We start from the raw sequence: 17,593 nt of genomic DNA on the forward strand, positions 1-17,593 counted from the left end.
TTGAGGGGTGACGACGAGGATGGAGAGCTTGGGCATGTTCTTTATGGCCTTGTAGGTTTTGACGTTCTATTTGGTTATATTGCTTTCAGTCGGTTTCAACAGAAGAAGTACTCAATTTTGCTTTTTAATTTATTTATTAAAAAGAACATCGATTCTGACGCATGAAGATGGCTTCAGGATGACGTCGGTGGAATGTTATGACTTCCAGCAATCACTTCCCACTAAACAACCGACTCAGTGCATTCGGAAGAGCCCTAATAACCTGCCATAACACATAGGCAGTATCACCCGTCGCAGAACTAGCATACGCCGCCGGACGGGAAGGAATGTCCGCAGCGACAAGAATCGTATTCACCAAAGCGGCAGGGTAATGTTCACGCAAGTACGCAATGACCAGATCATGTCCATTTGTAATTCCACCTGAATCAATCTCAGCATTCACATCCACATTGAACCAGAGTCAACCCCAAAAAAGAAAGAAAAAAACATACCACTAGTCCACAAATTCCCATCCCTAGCAACCCTCACCGAATCATCCCACAACTTCGCCTCAGGAAATCTCTTTTTCATCTCAGAAATCAACAACCGCGGCGCAGTAACTTCCCTCCCCTTCGCAATTCCGGAGTACCCGATAACAAAGGCACCAGTGCAGATACTCAAGATCGGCGTGCCGGCCGCGAAATGCGCGCGCACGAAGTCGAGGTATTCTTCTGCGGGTGGCATGGCTTTAGGTGGTGGACCGGGAATTACCAGGATATCTAGTTTTCCCTGAGAAACTGCAGAGTCTGTGAGCGAGTTGGTTAATTGGATGGTCATCTGCGAGGTCGTGTTGACTGTTGTGTTTGGTCCGTCGTGTGCGATGTAGTGGATCTCGCAGGGCCGACCCATGTCTACTAGTGGCTGCGGGAGTGAGCATTCTTGGAGGTATTCTGGGGTTGTCATGTAGAGGAGATCGATGGCTGCTAGATCGAGGAGTTGAACGGTTCCTACGAGGAGGACGCCGATGCGGAGGGGGAGTGACATGGTGTGGAAGGTTAGGTTAGGGATCTGGGAGTTTAACTTTAAGATCTAGAAGTTTGACTCCAGGAGAGCGAGGATTGATCACATTGCGCTGGGAAAGTCAGATGCTACTTGCTGCATCTGATTTCTCTTGAGAAACCACCCTTGATGGACTATCCAGCAGCTGACATACGTCTGGATGTCCGGCTAGAGGCCCGGCTAGAGGCCCGGCTGATGCTCTTTGGCACTGGACCCGGATGAAATTGCACAGGACTTGGCGATTTCCTGGCAAATTTGCGCATAATCACGCAAATTGTGATTTTTTTTTCAGCGAAGATGGGTTTCACATGGGCAGCACAGAATGCTAAATCACCCGTAGCAATTGTCACAATCCAGGAATTCGCTCATAATGAGTCATCTTGTGATTTCAATGATTAAAGACAAAGTAATTCAATCGAAACATGCAATATCAATATTTCAACAATATTGTCAAAACCTGGTTTTCGCGATATATCGGACTTTACCCGAAGACAAGAATTTCCCACCCGACGCCATATTCCCCACAAGGCTTCGGGTTCGGGATGACGATGCCGAGTTTCTTTAGGGCTAGGATTTTATTCAAAATTTATATTAAGAAAGGTGTGTTTTGATATCTATATAAAATAAATGTATAATAGTTAAATAGATTAGTATTTAGTTCTTCCCCCGTTGTTTTTTTTTTTTTCCCAACGTTCTCAGACACTGACAGGGGTTCCCCGCAATATCAAATTGGCCCCCCGACCTCGGGCTAGTCGGCCCATCAAATTCGGGGAAAAAAGGCCCTGCCCCAGTTTCGGGCCCCTTTCTTTCGCACGGAGTAGCCCACTCCGTTTTCGTATGTGGTTTTCATCCTTCGGAGTACTGTCTTCCTGATCTATATACCCCAGACGGAGCACTGTGTTCCTGCTTTGTTTATACCCCAGACCGGAGTACTGTGTTCCTAGCAGAGTCCGGTACTTGGAGTATATAAAGCCTAACAGGGATTATATCTATTCTCATCGGCTCAGAAAACTAAATATCGGCATATCATGGCTACTATTACAACTAGCGCGCCGAAGAGCGGCTATGCGCTTGTCCTGGAGAATCCCTTTCTATGTGGTGTGGCATCGGTACGTGTTTGCTCTTGCACGATATTAAACTGTTGATTCACTAACGTTGGGACAGTTCTCGACCCTAGGTGGTTTATTATTTGGCTATGATCAAGGTGTCATTAGTGGTGTTATCACCATGGAGTCCTTTGGAGCTCGATACCCTCGAGTATTCGCAGAAAGTGGTTTCAAGGGATGGTTCGTGTCAACACTGTTGATTGCAGCCTGGGCTGGTTCCTTGATCAATGGACCTATCGCCGATCGATTTGGTCGGAAGATGTCTATCAATCTGGCAGTTGTGATCTTCGTCATTGGTTCCATTCTCCAATGCGCTGCTATGAGTGTTCCAATGCTGTTCGCTGGTCGAGCTATTGCTGGTTTGGCTGTTGGTCAACTGACCATGGTTGTGCCTCTGTACATTTCTGAAGTTTCTATTCCAGAGATTCGTGGAGGTCTTGTGGTTCTACAGCAATGTAAGTTTGTCTTAAGATTGAAATATGGCACATCAACTAATTTGCATTTAGTATCCGTTACTATTGGAATCTTGATCAGCTACTGGATCGACTATGGAACAAACTACATCGGTGGCACTCGATGCGCTGCTGATATCCCTTACTCCGGTGGTACAAGTTCAAAGCCCATCTTCGATCCTTACCATGATGTTCCTGCTGGTGGCTGCACTGGCCAGTCCGAGGTGTCGTGGCGTCTTCCCCTCGCCCTGCAGATCGTTCCGGCCGTTATCCTCGGTGTTGGAATGCTGTTCTTCCCAGACTCCCCCGTTGGTTGTTGATGAAGGAGCGTGATGACGATTCGCTGCACGCGCTCTCAAGACTGCGTCGCCAGGATCGCAATAGTCCTGCTCTCAACAACGAGTACCTCGAAATCAAGGCTTCTATCATGTTGGAAAATTCCTTTGCGAGGGACAACTTCCCTGGCCTCTCTGGGTTCAGGTTGCACGTTGCTCAGGTGTGTCGCCAATTCCTCCCTTATAACTCAATCTCACTAACAATTTTCAAAAGTACATGTCCTTCCTGACCAACTGGTCCCGCTTCAGACGGTTGGCTATTGGCTGCATCGTGATGTTCTTCCAACAGTTCATGGGTTGTAATGGTATGTCATTTCCCCAACACACACTCATATATAGCAGCATCTAATTCATACAGCTATGATCTACTATGCACCTACGATCTTCGCCCAGCTCGGTCTGGATGGCAACACCTCCTCCCTCCTTGCTACTGGTGTCTACGGCATCGTCAACTGCCTCAGCACCCTCCCCGCGCTCATCTTCATCGACAAAGTCGGTCGTCGACCTCTGCTCATGGCTGGTGCCGCGGGAACTTGCATCTCGCTGGTGATTGTGGGCGGCATCCTGGGTGGCTTTGGCTCCTCACTCGTGAGCAATAAAACCGCCGGTTGGGCTGGTATTGCCTTTATCTACATCTACGATATTAACTTCTCCTATTCCTTCGGTAAGCTCATGCCTTATACCCCTCTTCTTGTCTTCTCTAGCATAGACTAACAACATTTCCACTATCAGCCCCTATCGGTTGGGTTCTTCCTTCCGAAATCTTCAACCTCTCCATCAGATCCAAGGCCATTTCCATCACAACCTCGGCAACATGGATGTGCAACTTGTAAGTGACAGCATTCCAAGTCGACCGCTATTCGATTCGAATCTAACAGTCTCTACCTTGCAGCATCATTGGTCTTATCACACCTGATATGCTCGAGTCCATCACCTACGGCACATACATCTTCTTTGCTGCCTTCTGTCTTCTCGCATTTGCATTCACCTTCTTCTGCATTCCCGAAACCCGTGGAAAGGTATGTTCCGAAACCTCTGTTCCAGCGTGGACACATGAAAGATTCACCATGCTAACTATTTTCCAACAGACACTCGAAGATATGGATCTCATTTTCGGCGACACAGCCGCCCACGAAGAAAAGATGCGCATCAAGCACATCGAAGCCGAATTGCGCGGAACACCTATTGAAGAAGACATCATCAAGCCGCTCGATTCCCACGCGGAGCAGGCATGAACACCACGAAACGCAATGACGGCGTAAAGAGAATATTACGCATACATAATAACTTATTGACATAGGATGTCACGAACTGTATATCAAAAATCAAATCCAGTCAAAATCTTGTATTTGAAGTATTCGCTGATACCTATGTGACTTCCAAAAAAAGCCCTAATTCCCATTTTTCCATATACCCCTCCTACAATGCAAGCTACATACAAACAAAAATAAATAAATAAATAACAAAACTGCTTCATTCCGCCGCTGGGAAATTCACCCATTCTGAAAAGTCCATGCCACCTGTACTGTGCATTTGCATGTGCTGCTCGACTGGAAAGAGGCTTCCGCCAAATCCGGGATCACTGAAGAGCTGCCCAGGGAACGGCATCATGTTGGGCTGCGGTTGTGGGGGCATGTGCTGGTGCTGGTGTTGTTGCTGGGCTTCGTGTTGGTCTCCGTCGGTTGGGATTCCCTGCACTGGGTGCGTTGGTGGACCGAGGAGTCGGTTGATGACTTCGAAGCAGCGGGTTGCGAAGCGGTTTGTGCCGAGCGAGGGGTGGGTTAGGAGGGATTTTGTGGTTTCGATGTCCTGGAGCCAGGAGGCGGCTTCGGGGTTTGAGGGGTCGGTCATTAGGAAGACTATTGGGATGAGACCTGCTTGGAAGAGGAAGTATCTATTTTTTATGTTAGATGTCTGGTGGAAAGGAATAATGGGTGCGTAGATAGAGAAACACATACAGCATATACCATGCCCCAAGTCTGGTGCACATATAGTTCTCCATGTACTCCGAGATGGAGGAGATGGTCAGACGCGCGTTCTGGAGACAGCGCAATCGGCACTCCGTCTCAAAGGGATCGTCGCACCCTGTATCCGGCGTGCCTGGACCGCTGCCGCTAAGTGGGGCCCAGCGTCTAGCGGCCCAGCGGAGTAGGATTGGTCTGTAGATCAGAATGGTGAGATTCCAGTTTCGCCATAACAGGCGGTTGCGCACGAGTGCGAGAGAGTCCGGGTCTGGATTGGTTGGCTGCATGGAGAGAGGAACCTGCGGGTGTTGGAGGTAAGATGGGAGGCTATTGTACCATTCTTCGATGGGTTTTTGCAGGTTCAGTGTGTCTTCTGGGGTGAGGCTGGGGCTTGAGATGAGGCGTTGATAGACGCTATTGGTGAGCAGATGGAAGCTGGCCTGGGCAATTAAGCCGGAGTAGATGGTTGGGCCGGGGGATTCGGCTGGCAGAGTTGTTGTTGTGGGAGTCAAAGCCTGTAATGTATTAGTTAAAGCTGTTTTTTTACGTCTCATGTTGGTTGCAAATACCTCTTCGTGGATGTTTCGAACCTGCTTCGCATCCATGACATTGTCCTCTGGGAGTAAAATCGGTCTTCCGAAGGTTTTTGCTGCGCCGCTGTCGAAGATGAAAACTCCCCACCACAATCTTCTGCGGATTTCTCTTTGTAGGAGACTGATCTTCCAGCCAGGGAACTCCTTGTGAAGGCCCAGGCTCATGGCCATTCGAACTGCTAGACCAAGATAATTCCATCCGGTGTTGGGCTTGTTCCGTTTCTGTGCATAGTTGCTCAGTAACAATAATGCTTGGACTAATGTCAGATTGCCAGTCTCAAACACAGATGCCTGCTGCAAGTATCCTCTGGCTTCTTGGTAGAATGTGATATCGAGGTCTGAGCTGTCATCGCCGATACACCAGGCTCCAAGAGCTAATATCGTGTTGAGGAGGATATGCCAGGCCGTGCCATGTGGGCGTAGAGATGGGTCATTAAACTGCATCCGGAAGGTGGGCTCGTGGATAAATGGATAGCTGGTATGATAATTGAGGAAGAAAGCGTCGATAAACGCTTGTTCGATCAGTCCAGATGGGGCACTTTCCAGAAGCTGTGCTTTGAGAGGCACACCTCCTGACCTTGCCGAGCGAACAGGTATATTTAGGTCAAATCCATGATCAAAAAGTGCTCGTAATGGTACGACACTTGAAGAAGCTCCTGTGATCTAGCTGTCAGTTTGGAAAACGAAAAGCATAATCCATAATGGATATTGAATGGACTAACCAAAGTAGCCAGCTCCTTCGGGCTTAATAGACAGCGCAGCCATGCCGTCTGTCAAATCACCAAGCGTAATTTCTTTCTCAGCCCAGTCAAAGCCATCGGCTTGCTGTGGGAGAGCTTCTGGTGCTGGCTCGGCCCGTTCTGGCTCATGCTTGACCGGGGTTGAATGCCTTGAAGAGGACTTGGATGAAGGGGCCCTTGGGACCTCTGGGTTTTGCAAAAGAGAACGGAGAGTAGCATCCAGATCACCACCTGGAAAAAGCCTTCCTAAGGCTGTTTCAAATGAGTGAAGGCGATCTTCAACATAGGTTAAGTGTCTGAAGTGGTCAGAGTCAGCCTTGTCTTCGAATACGAGCTTTTTTCGGTTCTGGTCACTTACTGCCGAGTCAGAGGACTTCTACTGACTTTCGGGCTGTATATACATTCTTTGTTCAGCTGTCGGCATTGCAGACAGACTGGTCGCTCTTTTGAGCACTATGATACCCGGGTTAGAGGGGCCAAGGCTGGCGGAGTCTAATACAAGGTACTTACTCTTGACTTGCGCAAGCGGCATTCGTCGCACTATTTGAACGGTTAGACTTCAATTCCTGCATTTATATCTCAGCTATCATGCAGACCGATCAATACATACAGCAAATGAGTGGGAATCACGAGTGCTAGTCATCTTTATCGAGGCAATTTAGATGTTTCGTATCTTGTATCCAATGCGCTGTGATCATGCCATACAACGGCAGTCATCTGTATAAACAGTTAGCCAATGCATTTGATATAATGAACGGAAAATGTTTCGCGAGAGGACCTCCACATCGGGTGTATCAATGTATAGCATAAAAGCATGGTATAGCTAGGGTGCATATACACATAGCGGTGTGGAAGTGATCTCTGGAATGGAGGATGTACTCACGATCGGCGCTAGAGCATAGCCTCTTGCAATGCGATGGATAAGATGCATCCATCGCTCCCCTCGATGGTGGGGAAACGGTCAGGTGATGCGTGCAGAAAACTCACATTGGTGCCTCAGGCAGACACTTTTGGAGATTTTGATCACAGCACTTGTTGACTGTTTTGTATGTTATTTCAAGGCTCCTGTGTGATTATATTTGTGGTTTGGCACTTATGAACTACATCAGTCGAGGTTTCAGGCGTATGATGTGGACCTTGAGTGAGTAGTATACAACGGGAACTATATATATTGCTTGCACACATCGTTCGAAGAATCATTAACCTATAGATTTTGAGTAGCAAATAGGTAGAGAGTCAAGAGTTCGATTAGCCATGGTATTATATTTACGCCCAAAAGAAAATAAGCCGAGAAACAGCAAGAGAAATCAAATGCTATGGAATATCATCTCGATATCCTATGTCTTGGCATTGCTGGATACCTGAGGGCCAATCACAAGCCGGGGACATTTTTTCTCGACATCATCTCCACGACTCGATCAGCAGCAACACTTTCAAACAAAGACTCAGTAATTGGGAAAGAAAGAGTGAAACTCGAATCAGTCTATCTATACCTTGCCAGGAACAACGGACATCATCAATATCTGAATCGAGGCGCAATCATGCCCTCTCAACCCCCACTACCGCCCCTCCTCGCGTCATATGTATCAAATCTGCCCGATTCATCTCTGACACTAGTCTCTTCTATCCTTGGAGCAACTTCAAACTGGCTGATTCTGAGATTTCTTCATGCTGCGCTGAGCGCACCAAGCCCCAACGCGGCATTTGGCTCAGACGAGCTGCAAAATGGGATCAAGAAGAAAGTGGTGCTGGTGAGCTTCATGCGGAGTTATGAGTTCTGGAGGACCGAGGCGAAGCGATTGGTATGTTTAGCCAAAATATTGACTGGTATTTGAAATTGAAATATGCATTTGCGTTCCATTTCTTATATCATTCATGTATTGATACATACTTTGATCGACAGAATTAACTAGGTTTATAGGGCCTTGACCTTGCGCGTTTGGCAGATAAGCAACAATTTGCATTCATAGATGGCTTGTCTGAGCTGTTCTACGCACCACAAGCCACAGCCACTCCCAGTATCTCACCGGCTGGCCTGGGAAGCAGCCCACGCACAACGCTTCCAATGCGGTCTGCACCTGGTGCTGTACCCGGAAGATCACCGCAGCCGGTGATGCCAACAGCTACAGGAGCGAGAGGAAATGTGACGCCGAAGCAGGCCGAACCTGGGATTGCAAAGAAGCTCCATTTCTCTGGCCGTGGTCTCGCCTCCCTCGATGCACTGGAGAAAGATATCTTATCAGTGATCGAACAGCAAAAGAGCACGATGGAAGATGGCGATGAGCTTCTCCTCATTATAGACCAGCCTGACCTGCTCCTTGCCGCAACAGGTCCAAGTATGGGAATTGGAGCAACGGAGATGTCGGAGTGGATCACAGCGCTACAACAGGTAAGGCCTTATCACTCCTGATAGGCAAAAACAAGGTTTACGACAGGGCTGACTATTTACTTGACAGCATGCACATGCTACGGTTTTGACGTTGGCTACAGATGCCCCATTAATACACAATGCATCCGCATTGGGAGGGGAGTTGGCTACGCCAATAGAGACGGAGCATGCGGCACTTGTTATTGGGCTGGCGCATCGGGCTCGGTCTGTTATGCAACTCCGCACTTTGGATACTGGAGCCGCAAAAGATGTGAGCGGGGTACTGCGGATCAGCCGAGGTGGTGGGCTGAATACGAGTGAAGAAGAGAGCCTAGAGGAGCGAGAGGCGTTGTACTTCATTCAACGGGATGGCGGAGTCAGGGTGTTTGGTCGTGGGGAATCATGAGTCGAGACTGTATACTATGGGTTAGACGTTCGCGAGTGCCTATGAAGAACAGCCATCGAAATCATGTCCAATCCAAGTCTCCGCGTCTTTTCGGAGAGCCTCGTACTGAGTAGAATAGATCATGAAATGGTAGGAAGAGTCTTCACATTGTATCTGTCATGACATGGGATATTCGCCAGCCATAGAAAAAGGAAATTCATTCACGCTTTCCCTGGGTTTTTTAATCCAGCTCTTTTCCGTAGAAAAGAGCCCCTCAACGAAACTTTTCCAATCGTCACGCAAGTTCTACTTTGTCATCATTGGCGTGGCAAAGAGAACCACCGTGATCGACTGTTGCACACACCAACTCCACGGGAAAGCGATAAGAGTCCGGAACTGCCATTGCATTTCGAGTAATGCTATCCCGTAATGCTAATTCATGTCATGCCAGGATCCCTCCCCTCATTCCTATTCCAGCCTCTCCGATAACGAAAACGCGACGCCGAGCAGACGAAAAAGGGAATCTAGTTGGTCACGGGGCCGCGGGCACCCTTGGGGGTACCGGTCTGGAAGCCGTTGAGGAAGCGGCGGTGGACATCACGCAGGGAGCGCATGCGGCCGGAGCCGGTGGTCTTGCGGCGCTTGGCCTTCTCACCCCAGTTGACTGTTCGTAGAAAAAAAAAACCATGTAAGCCAGAATTCTCGTCTTGGTGCCCATATTTCCAAATAATGGCCATAATTCATAACTAATGCTCTCGGGAGGGGTATTTGCGTACACTTGCGGGTCTTGGCAGCAGGGTAGCCGCAGTTGGCACAGGTCGACTTCTGGATGTGGAAAGACCGCTTGCCTGTAGAGTCGAAGATATCATCGGTTAGCCGTTGTCCTTGCTAGGTTGTGTGGTTGTCTTCGCCGTAATCGCTGATTCCATCTGTCCATGTAGAAATTTGCGACTGCGGGTCGGATGGGTGGGATCGTGAAAAATAGGTGTAATACGTACCACAACGACGGCACAAAGTGTGCGTCTTGTTGTGACGCTTTCCGAAACTCGCGGTACCCTTAGCTGTGGCGGTTGTTAGTCTGAAGTTATTCGACGTTGCGGAGGATCGCGGTGCGATGTTTCGACATCGGACGTACTCATCTTGAATTATGGAACTGTGGACGAGGATATATGTTAGTAAATCGACGGGGGTGAAGTGAGCACTTGTGGAGGGGCCGGCATGCGAACGTACCTGGCAATTCCGTTGAAGGGGCTGGTTGTCGGGTCGTCGTCGCTAAGCGTCTCGAAACTTGCCCAAGATCTGGCGATTGTGCTCTAAGCGAGTGCGTTAGTTAATCACGTGGACCCATCAGGGCTTGCCTAGATCCCGTGACTGGCACTAACCCTCATTGGCATTAAATGGCCCGTGCATATGTCAAATCACGTGACAGAGTTCATCTTGGAAAGCCAACCAATTACAAAGTCGTGGATATCATTGATTCATGTTTGTTCTATTTTGGTGATGTATATTATTCTGAGGTGGGATTTTACGACTACACATAAGAGGTATAAAACACAAATTATTGGGTTGTGCATTTGTTCACCGTTTAAACAGCACATCAAGAGGGTATTTTAGTACATCCGAACGCCCATGCAAGTAGTATATGGAGAACATCATCAGAATCAATCTTTCCCTATGAACTTCGCCATGGGATCTTCAGCAGCCAACCGGCTTCGCTTGTATGAGTCAAATTCCTCCTCTGTGACCCCTGACTTCAATTCTTCCAGCGTCCGCTTTTTTCCATTGGCACTTGAGTCCTGCTCTTGATCCCTGCCCTCGGCTTGTTCAGACTCGCGAGGGACATTCGCATTGACAGCGTCCTCAGAAATCTCTTCATTGTCATCGGCTGTTCCAATCATCCTTAACATGTTGCCTTCTTCCTCAAAGGCCTTCTTTCCATCCTCCCCTGTACAGTAGCTGTTCTTCACAGTGGAACAACAGCATGAATATCCCCATTTGAATTGGTACCACCAGCTGCCGAAGACCGAAGTATGATTGTTGACCATCACGTCTTCGGGGTACTTGGATTTGGTTGCGTTCTTGGGCGCGCCCTTGATAGCACCGCTCTCGTCATATTCAATGAATCGCTCGTTTTCAACGACCATCGTATCGCGCAGCGCACTTGGCTGTGTATGCTCCCCACCGCCGTATTTTTCCAGGAGAGCTTTGCGATGGGCCTCACGCTTAGCTTCACTATCAACCTTCTCCTTCTTTCGGAGAACTTCCCCAGATGTCGGATTGGCTTGGATGTGTAGTTGAGGGAGGCCCTTCTCTTGTGACTCCCATGCATATTGCTGAGCTTTCTCGAACTCTGCAGCATCGCCCGAAGCACGGACGAAATTCTCCTCTGCGACAAGTGCAGCGGCCTGATCGTCCTGCGCACCCATGTCCACCATTCGACGTGTCTTTGGGTCGTATTTGGCGGAATCAAGGTCCAGGTTGAGCAGGTATTTGGCTGTGTCTTCGCGAATACGTAGGTTGCGGGTTGCGGTACTCTGTTGCCGTCCCATATCGGATTCTTCGGCGTACCGGATATCCGAATCGGGGTCCTCATCGCCATCTTCACCGGCTTGAAGTTTCTTAAGTTTTGATTCCTCCTTCGCCATGCGCTTGATGGCCTCCATCTCTTCATATTCATCGACGACCTGGCGATATTCGGTGGCATCGTAACCGTTCCACCGATCTCTTTTGGCATCCCACCCCATATCGACCTTTTGGAGAAGTTCGTCTGCCTGAATATCCTTTCCAGTCCATTTGGCGCCTTGCTTTCGGGGTCGACTCAGACACTCTTTGGTTTTGTGTGTCATCGCGCCGCAGTTTTCACATGCGCCTTTGCGGTACTTGGTGGCTGCTGGACCCGCACGCTTTCCTCGGTCATACCATTTTGACTGATCAGGAAGGGCCTTCTGGAGACGCTGATGCTCCAGGTAGTCGTTGTTTGTCTCATCGTCGACGTAGAACGGCTTTTTCGAGATGAAGGATGGAATGTACTCGTTGGGCGTTTTTGACGCCACATCCGCGGGTTTTCGTGACATGACTGGTAGGTTCAAGGGGGGAGGGTCGGGGGTTGATTAGGAAAGAAAGGGAAGTAAGTATTGAAGTAGATCGAGCCACCTGTAGCTCTCTCCTGTAGTGAGATGAAAGATGAGTGAAGTTGCGATAGGCCCGAGCGTGGCGGGTGGAGAACTTTGGAATTGATATGAAAACACGTGACTAGGCGTTATCTCGCGTTGTCATGGACATACCTCCGTCGCGCTTTCTCAACCATTCTTACTGAGATGCCAAAAAGGACGCGCATGCGATAATAGGTGCATGAACCATTTATCCTTCGCAATGTTGCTGTGGCTTCTGGTCGCCACACACCACAGCGATGGAGCCATTCCGCGTGCGCCTCAACTATATCGATCATTATCAGGCCACCGCGTCGGAGTTGGATCCTCCACTACCTTTTCGTGATGACGTCTCAGAGAAAGACTTTAAGCCCAAAGTGCCTGTGATCCGAATATTTGGAGCCACCGAGACTGGCCAGAGAGTTTGCGTACATGTCCACGGCGCATTTCCATACCTTTACATCGAATACAATGGGTCCTTAGCGCCGGAAGATGGTTAGTGATAGTCATATTGATGATCTGATAGGTCGACTTACCAAAATTTAGTAAACTCGGCAATCCGAACTCTTCATCTTTCAATCGATCATGCTCTGGCGGTCAGTTTTCGCCGAAATGCATATGACCGGAGGACAGCGTTTGTGGCGCACATCACCTTGGTGAAAGGAGTCCCGTTCTACGGATACCATGTCGGATGGCGCTTCTTCTTCAAAATTTATCTCTTAAACCCCTTCCATACAACTCGTCTGGTCGATCTTCTGCACCAGGGAGCTGTGATGAAGCGTCCACTTCAACCCTATGAGGCACATGTGCAATACATCCCGCAATGGATGTGTGACTACAATTTGTACGGATGTGCAACTATGAGCTGCAGTCAAGTCAAATTCCGAGCACCCGTACCTGAGTATTTCGAGCTCAGCAATCTAGACCATCGCTGGCACGATCGTTCAATCCCACCCGAGAGCATACTCGATCACCCTGCGTTACAAAAACAAAGCCATTGCGCGCTGGAGGTTGATATCTGTATTCAAGATATCCTGAACCGTCTTGATGTAAAGGAACGGCCTTTACACCATGATTTCACCGAGCTTTTGAAACCCGTCGCAGTTAATGAGCGGCTTGTTCCTAGCATGGCTGGACTGTGGCAGGATGAAACTCGCAGGCGCAAAAAGAGAATGGGAATCACTGATCCCGGAAGTACTCCGTTTGGACCCGAGGAATTGATTTCAATGTCTGCGGATTCAAGAGATCAGTCGAGAGGTGGTTGGATACACGAGGAAGAATTTCGTGAAATGGCATCTCAGCTTGCCTCTAATGAGAAACACGAGGATAGCAACAAATATACGACATTTGGAACATTCTTGGATACCGATGATCAAGCCAAAAATGTCAAGACTGCGTTGGATAGTGTCGAAGACTTCTTTCCTGACAAAATCAGTACTTTGACTTTTGATAACAGCCGTTCCCAGGAATCAGCTGACCAAAAAGTACCGGAAATTTCAGTTGATGAAAGTCTCGCTCTGTCTTCTCAAGCCGACAGACAGTATTACTCGGATTCTGATCAAGGAGAGAGCTTATCGGAAGGGAGAACCGAAGATGTCTCCGGAACGAAAGAGGACCTATTGGGTGATAGCTTTTACGATGAGGTTTTTGACGAATTGCCCTTTCCAGATGTGGCTGCACCTGCGGAGCCTGCTGAAACCAGCAAACCGAAAGCGACCATGGATGTTGTCTACAAGGAAGAAGATTCCGTAGCCCAAGGAAAAAGGCCTAGAGACCAGAGTCAAAGCAGAAGTATGGCCCCAAAAAGACAACACTTCGAAGCTCTCGATCTCAACCATTTGTCTACCAAAAGACCTAGACATATGGTCACACACGGCTTGTCTGAGGGGCTATTGGAACCACCCAACACGCGAAAGCATCAGCAAGATGACAAACAAAAAAGTGTTTCCTTTGATAGCAATTTGGATTCGCACGCGGAAACCTCGTTATCAGAACCCAAATCATCTTCCTCGCAGAGGACAGTCCGTCCAAAGGCGCATAGTTACACCAGCGGCCTGAAATTCCCGGTAGTCAAGGACCCCAATGATCCTCTGACCATTATGCGTTACAGCCAAGATGAGGCAAATTTTTTAAGAAAAGACTCCAAGTCATCTCAGCACCTCTTGAGTTCTTTCCCTTCCGGAACTGGCATGGAAATGTCAGGCAAAACCAGTGAAAATCAGAGTTCTTCAGAGCTACATTCGTCTGCAACAGTGATGGGTCCAGTCTCTCTCGATCCACATCTCGCTGAGACCATGAAAAACCTCCATCAGTCATTCAATTTTAGACCAAACACGTCATTGCGTTGCTTCAAGTTTTCCAGCCCAACTCCCAGCGAAGTCAGTTCAACAATAAATGAACATGGGCGTCCCTCGGTTGTATACCAGAAAGCATTTTACAGTGATGAAACGGATGTGCCTGAACGACCAAGAGAATATGGTGGCAAAGAATTCCGGCTAGAGAGCAATACCATTCACTATCTACCCGAATTTGACCCAACAGCAGAGGCACCTGCAATGTTTGGTGAGCAGATACCAACAGCACACGACCGACATCGTCAAGAAAAGGCTGATCAGCGCCTCCGAGAAGGGTGTACCGCCAGGGTCTGGGAGTTTGCACCTGTTCCGCCAAGCCGGTCGGAAGTCATACAGTGGTTTGAAGAGTTAGAAGCCCCACAAGCATCCAACCAAAAAGCAACCCAAAACGTACCTGCCGAAAAATCCAACTTTCTCTCGCAGATCGAGGGCCCAACACAGAAGAATTTACATGGCTTCAAATACTCGCAGAATGGAGTGTCCACTAGCGTGGAACACCAGGCTCAACACATGAGCACGATGAGCCTAGAAGTGCATGTGAACACGCGCGGAACCCTCATGGCGAACCCCGAGGAGGACGAGATCACTTGCATGTTCTGGTGCATCCAATCCGAAGATGAGGATCTTGAGGTCAACAGTCATCTTCCCGGAGTTCATGTTGGGATGGTTTACCATGGCGAAGGCGATAGGCCAGAAGCCAAAATCTCCAAGGCATTAACGATTGATGTCGAGCACGAGCCTACGGAACTGGACCTAATAAACCGACTCATAGACCTTGTCCGGTACCACGATCCGGACATCATCACGGGGTACGAGGTGCACAATGCTTCCTGGGGATATGTGATTGAGCGAGCGCGCAAGAAGTACGACTTTGACATCTGCGAGGAGCTTTCCAGGACCAATTACCAATCTAATGGACGATTTGGGAAAGAGGCAGATCAGTGGGGATTCAACCACTCGTCGTCCGTTCACATCACTGGGCGACACATGTTCAATATCTGGCGCGCCATGAAAGGCGAGCTGAGCTTGCTACAGTACACCATGGAGAACGTTGTCTTTCATGTCTTGCATCGCCGAATTCCTCATTATTCCCCCAAAGACCTGACGCAATGGCACCAAAGCGGCAAGCCTCGCAATATCCTCAAAATCGTGGAATATTTCAGCTCTCGTGTGCAAATGAATCTGGAAATTCTCGAAGCCAATGAACTGGCACCAAGGACAAGCGAGCAGGCGAGATTGCTAGGCATTGATTTTGCCTCTGTGATTTCCCGTGGATCCCAGTTCAAAGTTGAGTCCCTGATGTTCCGAATTGCGAAGCCAGAGAACTTCCTGCTCGTCTCACCAAGCAGAAAGCAGGTCGGACAGCAGAACGCATTAGAATGCTTGCCACTGGTCATGGAACCGCAAAGTGACTTCTACACGAGCCCACTTCTAGTGCTTGATTTCCAATCACTATACCCCAGTGTCATGATCGCGTACAATTACTGCTACTCAACCTTCCTGGGCAGAGCCATGCACTGGCGTGGGCGAGATAAGATGGGATTCATGGATTACAAGCGACAACCCCGCCTGCTCGAGTTACTAAAAGACAAGATCAACATCGCACCAAACGGTATGATGTATGCAAAGCAGGAAGCGCGTCAGTCCCTGCTAGCCAAGATGCTTTCCGAAATCCTCGAAACCCGCGTGATGGTTAAAAGCGGTATGAAGGCCGACAAAGACGACAAGGTCTTACAGCGACTCCTGAACAACAGACAGCTAGCGCTGAAGCTAATTGCAAACGTCACATATGGCTACACCTCCGCCTCATTCTCAGGCCGAATGCCCTGTTCTGAGATCGCCGACAGCATCGTCCAAACCGGACGAGAAACCCTCGAAAAAGCCATCGCCTTCATCCACTCCATCGAACGCTGGGGTGCCGAAGTTGTCTACGGCGACACAGACAGCCTATTCGTGTACCTAAAAGGACGCACCCGCGACCAAGCCTTCGACATCGGCGAAGAAATCGCCGAAGCAGTAACAAACCTAAACCCTCGACCCATCAAACTAAAATTCGAAAAAGTCTACCACCCCTGCATCCTCCTCGCGAAGAAACGGTACGTAGGCTTCAAATACGAACACCGGAACCAAAAAGAACCCGAATTCGACGCAAAGGGAATTGAAACCGTCCGTCGAGACGGTACACCCGCCGAACAAAAAATAGAAGAAAAAGCCCTCAAAACACTCTTCCGCACCGCAGACCTTTCCCAGGTAAAATCCTATTTCCAGCGCCAATGCGCAAAAATCATGCAAGGTCGCATTTCTATTCAAGATTTCTGCTTCGCACGCGAAGTCAGACTGGGAACGTATTCCGAGCGTGGTGCTCTCCCCGCCGGTGCGATGATCAGTACAAAGCGCATGATGGAGGATCCGCGTTCGGAACCGCAGACCGGTGAGCGCGTTCCGTATGTTGTTGTTACCGGCGCGCCTGGGTCGAGACTTGTTGATCGATGTGTTGCGCCGCAGATGCTTTTGCATGATGCGCAGCTTGAGATTGATGCTGAGTACTATATCACGAAGAATATTATTCCGCCGCTAGAGAGGATTTTTAATCTTGTTGGTGCGAATGTTCGTCAGTGGTATGATGAGATGCCGAAGGTGCAGCGGATTCGACGAGTTGAGGGGTCGGTGCTGAGGCCGAATTCTGGGGTTGGGGTTAGTCGGAAGACTCTTGAGTCTTATATGCGCTCGTCGTCGTGTGTTGTTTGTCGGGCGAAATTGTCCGATGCTGCTGTGTCTGTGTGTGGGGATTGTCTGCAGAAGCCGCATCTTACGTTGCTGGATGTTGTTTCGCGGTTGCGGAGGGCGGAGAAGAGAGTGGTTGATCTGGAAGCTATTTGTCGCTCTTGCATGAGTGTTTCTCCTGGTGATGAGGTTAGTTGTGATAGTTTGGATTGCTCTGTCTTCTACTCGAGGACTAGAGATGCTGCTAATTGGAGACACTCCAAGGCTGTATTGGAGCCTGTTGTTGAATTGTTGGAACGGAAGGGGGATGAGGGATTGAATTGGTAGTCTTTTAGATACTTGTTTTGAAGCAATTGGTTTGACTTGGATATACCCCAGACTTTGT

The 17,593-nt window shown here is 48.9% G+C and overlaps 7 protein-coding genes across 7 annotated transcripts; 3 read left to right on the forward strand and 4 right to left on the reverse strand.

The window, feature by feature from the left end:
• Positions 1 to 211: 211 nt before the first annotated feature.
• N7517_004623 (DJ-1 domain InhA-type) lies at positions 212 to 1,023 on the reverse strand (the record flags this gene model as incomplete). The annotated part of the gene is made up of 2 exons (XM_056722353.1): positions 212 to 420; positions 492 to 1,023. The coding sequence occupies 2 exons, from the start codon at positions 1,021 to 1,023 to the stop codon at positions 212 to 214; spliced, it is 741 nt and encodes a 246-aa protein (XP_056578603.1).
• Positions 1,024 to 2,066: 1,043 nt separating this feature from the next.
• On the forward strand, positions 2,067 to 4,166 carry N7517_004624 (Major facilitator superfamily domain general substrate transporter; the record flags this gene model as incomplete). The annotated part of the gene is given in 9 exon segments (XM_056722354.1): positions 2,067 to 2,147; positions 2,203 to 2,599; positions 2,651 to 2,904; positions 2,922 to 3,092; positions 3,146 to 3,236; positions 3,290 to 3,595; positions 3,664 to 3,760; positions 3,824 to 3,950; positions 4,020 to 4,166. The coding sequence occupies 9 exon segments, from the start codon at positions 2,067 to 2,069 to the stop codon at positions 4,164 to 4,166; spliced, it is 1,671 nt and encodes a 556-aa protein (XP_056578604.1).
• A 238-nt stretch (positions 4,167 to 4,404) lies between these two features.
• N7517_004625 (putative C6 transcription factor (Gal4)) lies at positions 4,405 to 6,871 on the reverse strand (the record flags this gene model as incomplete). The annotated part of the gene is made up of 7 exons (XM_056722355.1): positions 4,405 to 4,825; positions 4,890 to 5,410; positions 5,465 to 6,144; positions 6,211 to 6,524; positions 6,587 to 6,681; positions 6,739 to 6,768; positions 6,839 to 6,871. The coding sequence occupies 7 exons, from the start codon at positions 6,869 to 6,871 to the stop codon at positions 4,405 to 4,407; spliced, it is 2,094 nt and encodes a 697-aa protein (XP_056578605.1).
• An 898-nt stretch (positions 6,872 to 7,769) lies between these two features.
• Positions 7,770 to 9,002, forward strand: N7517_004626 (uncharacterized protein; the record flags this gene model as incomplete). The annotated part of the gene is made up of 3 exons (XM_056722356.1): positions 7,770 to 8,030; positions 8,150 to 8,617; positions 8,685 to 9,002. The coding sequence occupies 3 exons, from the start codon at positions 7,770 to 7,772 to the stop codon at positions 9,000 to 9,002; spliced, it is 1,047 nt and encodes a 348-aa protein (XP_056578606.1).
• Positions 9,003 to 9,284: 282 nt separating this feature from the next.
• On the reverse strand, positions 9,285 to 10,369 carry N7517_004627 (60S ribosomal eL37 domain-containing protein; the record flags this gene model as incomplete). Its single annotated transcript, XM_056722357.1, has 5 exons — positions 9,285 to 9,645; positions 9,758 to 9,829; positions 9,980 to 10,134; positions 10,212 to 10,294; positions 10,364 to 10,369. The coding sequence occupies 5 exons, from the start codon at positions 10,367 to 10,369 to the stop codon at positions 9,506 to 9,508; spliced, it is 456 nt and encodes a 151-aa protein (XP_056578607.1). The 3' UTR covers positions 9,285 to 9,505.
• Positions 10,370 to 10,642: 273 nt separating this feature from the next.
• slu7 (mRNA splicing protein SLU7) lies at positions 10,643 to 12,055 on the reverse strand (the record flags this gene model as incomplete). The annotated part of the gene is made up of 1 exon (XM_056722358.1): positions 10,643 to 12,055. The coding sequence occupies one exon, from the start codon at positions 12,053 to 12,055 to the stop codon at positions 10,643 to 10,645; it is 1,413 nt and encodes a 470-aa protein (XP_056578608.1).
• A 335-nt stretch (positions 12,056 to 12,390) lies between these two features.
• N7517_004629 (DNA-directed DNA polymerase zeta catalytic subunit REV3) lies at positions 12,391 to 17,535 on the forward strand (the record flags this gene model as incomplete). The annotated part of the gene is made up of 2 exons (XM_056722359.1): positions 12,391 to 12,625; positions 12,677 to 17,535. 2 exons carry the CDS (start codon positions 12,391 to 12,393, stop codon positions 17,533 to 17,535), a joined length of 5,094 nt encoding a protein of 1,697 aa, XP_056578609.1.
• Positions 17,536 to 17,593: the final 58 nt, after the last annotated feature.

This window comes from Penicillium concentricum, assembly GCF_028827145.1.
Source record: "Penicillium concentricum strain IBT 3081 chromosome Unknown utg000002l_segment0_segment0, whole genome shotgun sequence".
Classification (NCBI taxonomy): Eukaryota; Fungi; Ascomycota; class Eurotiomycetes; order Eurotiales; family Aspergillaceae; genus Penicillium; species Penicillium concentricum.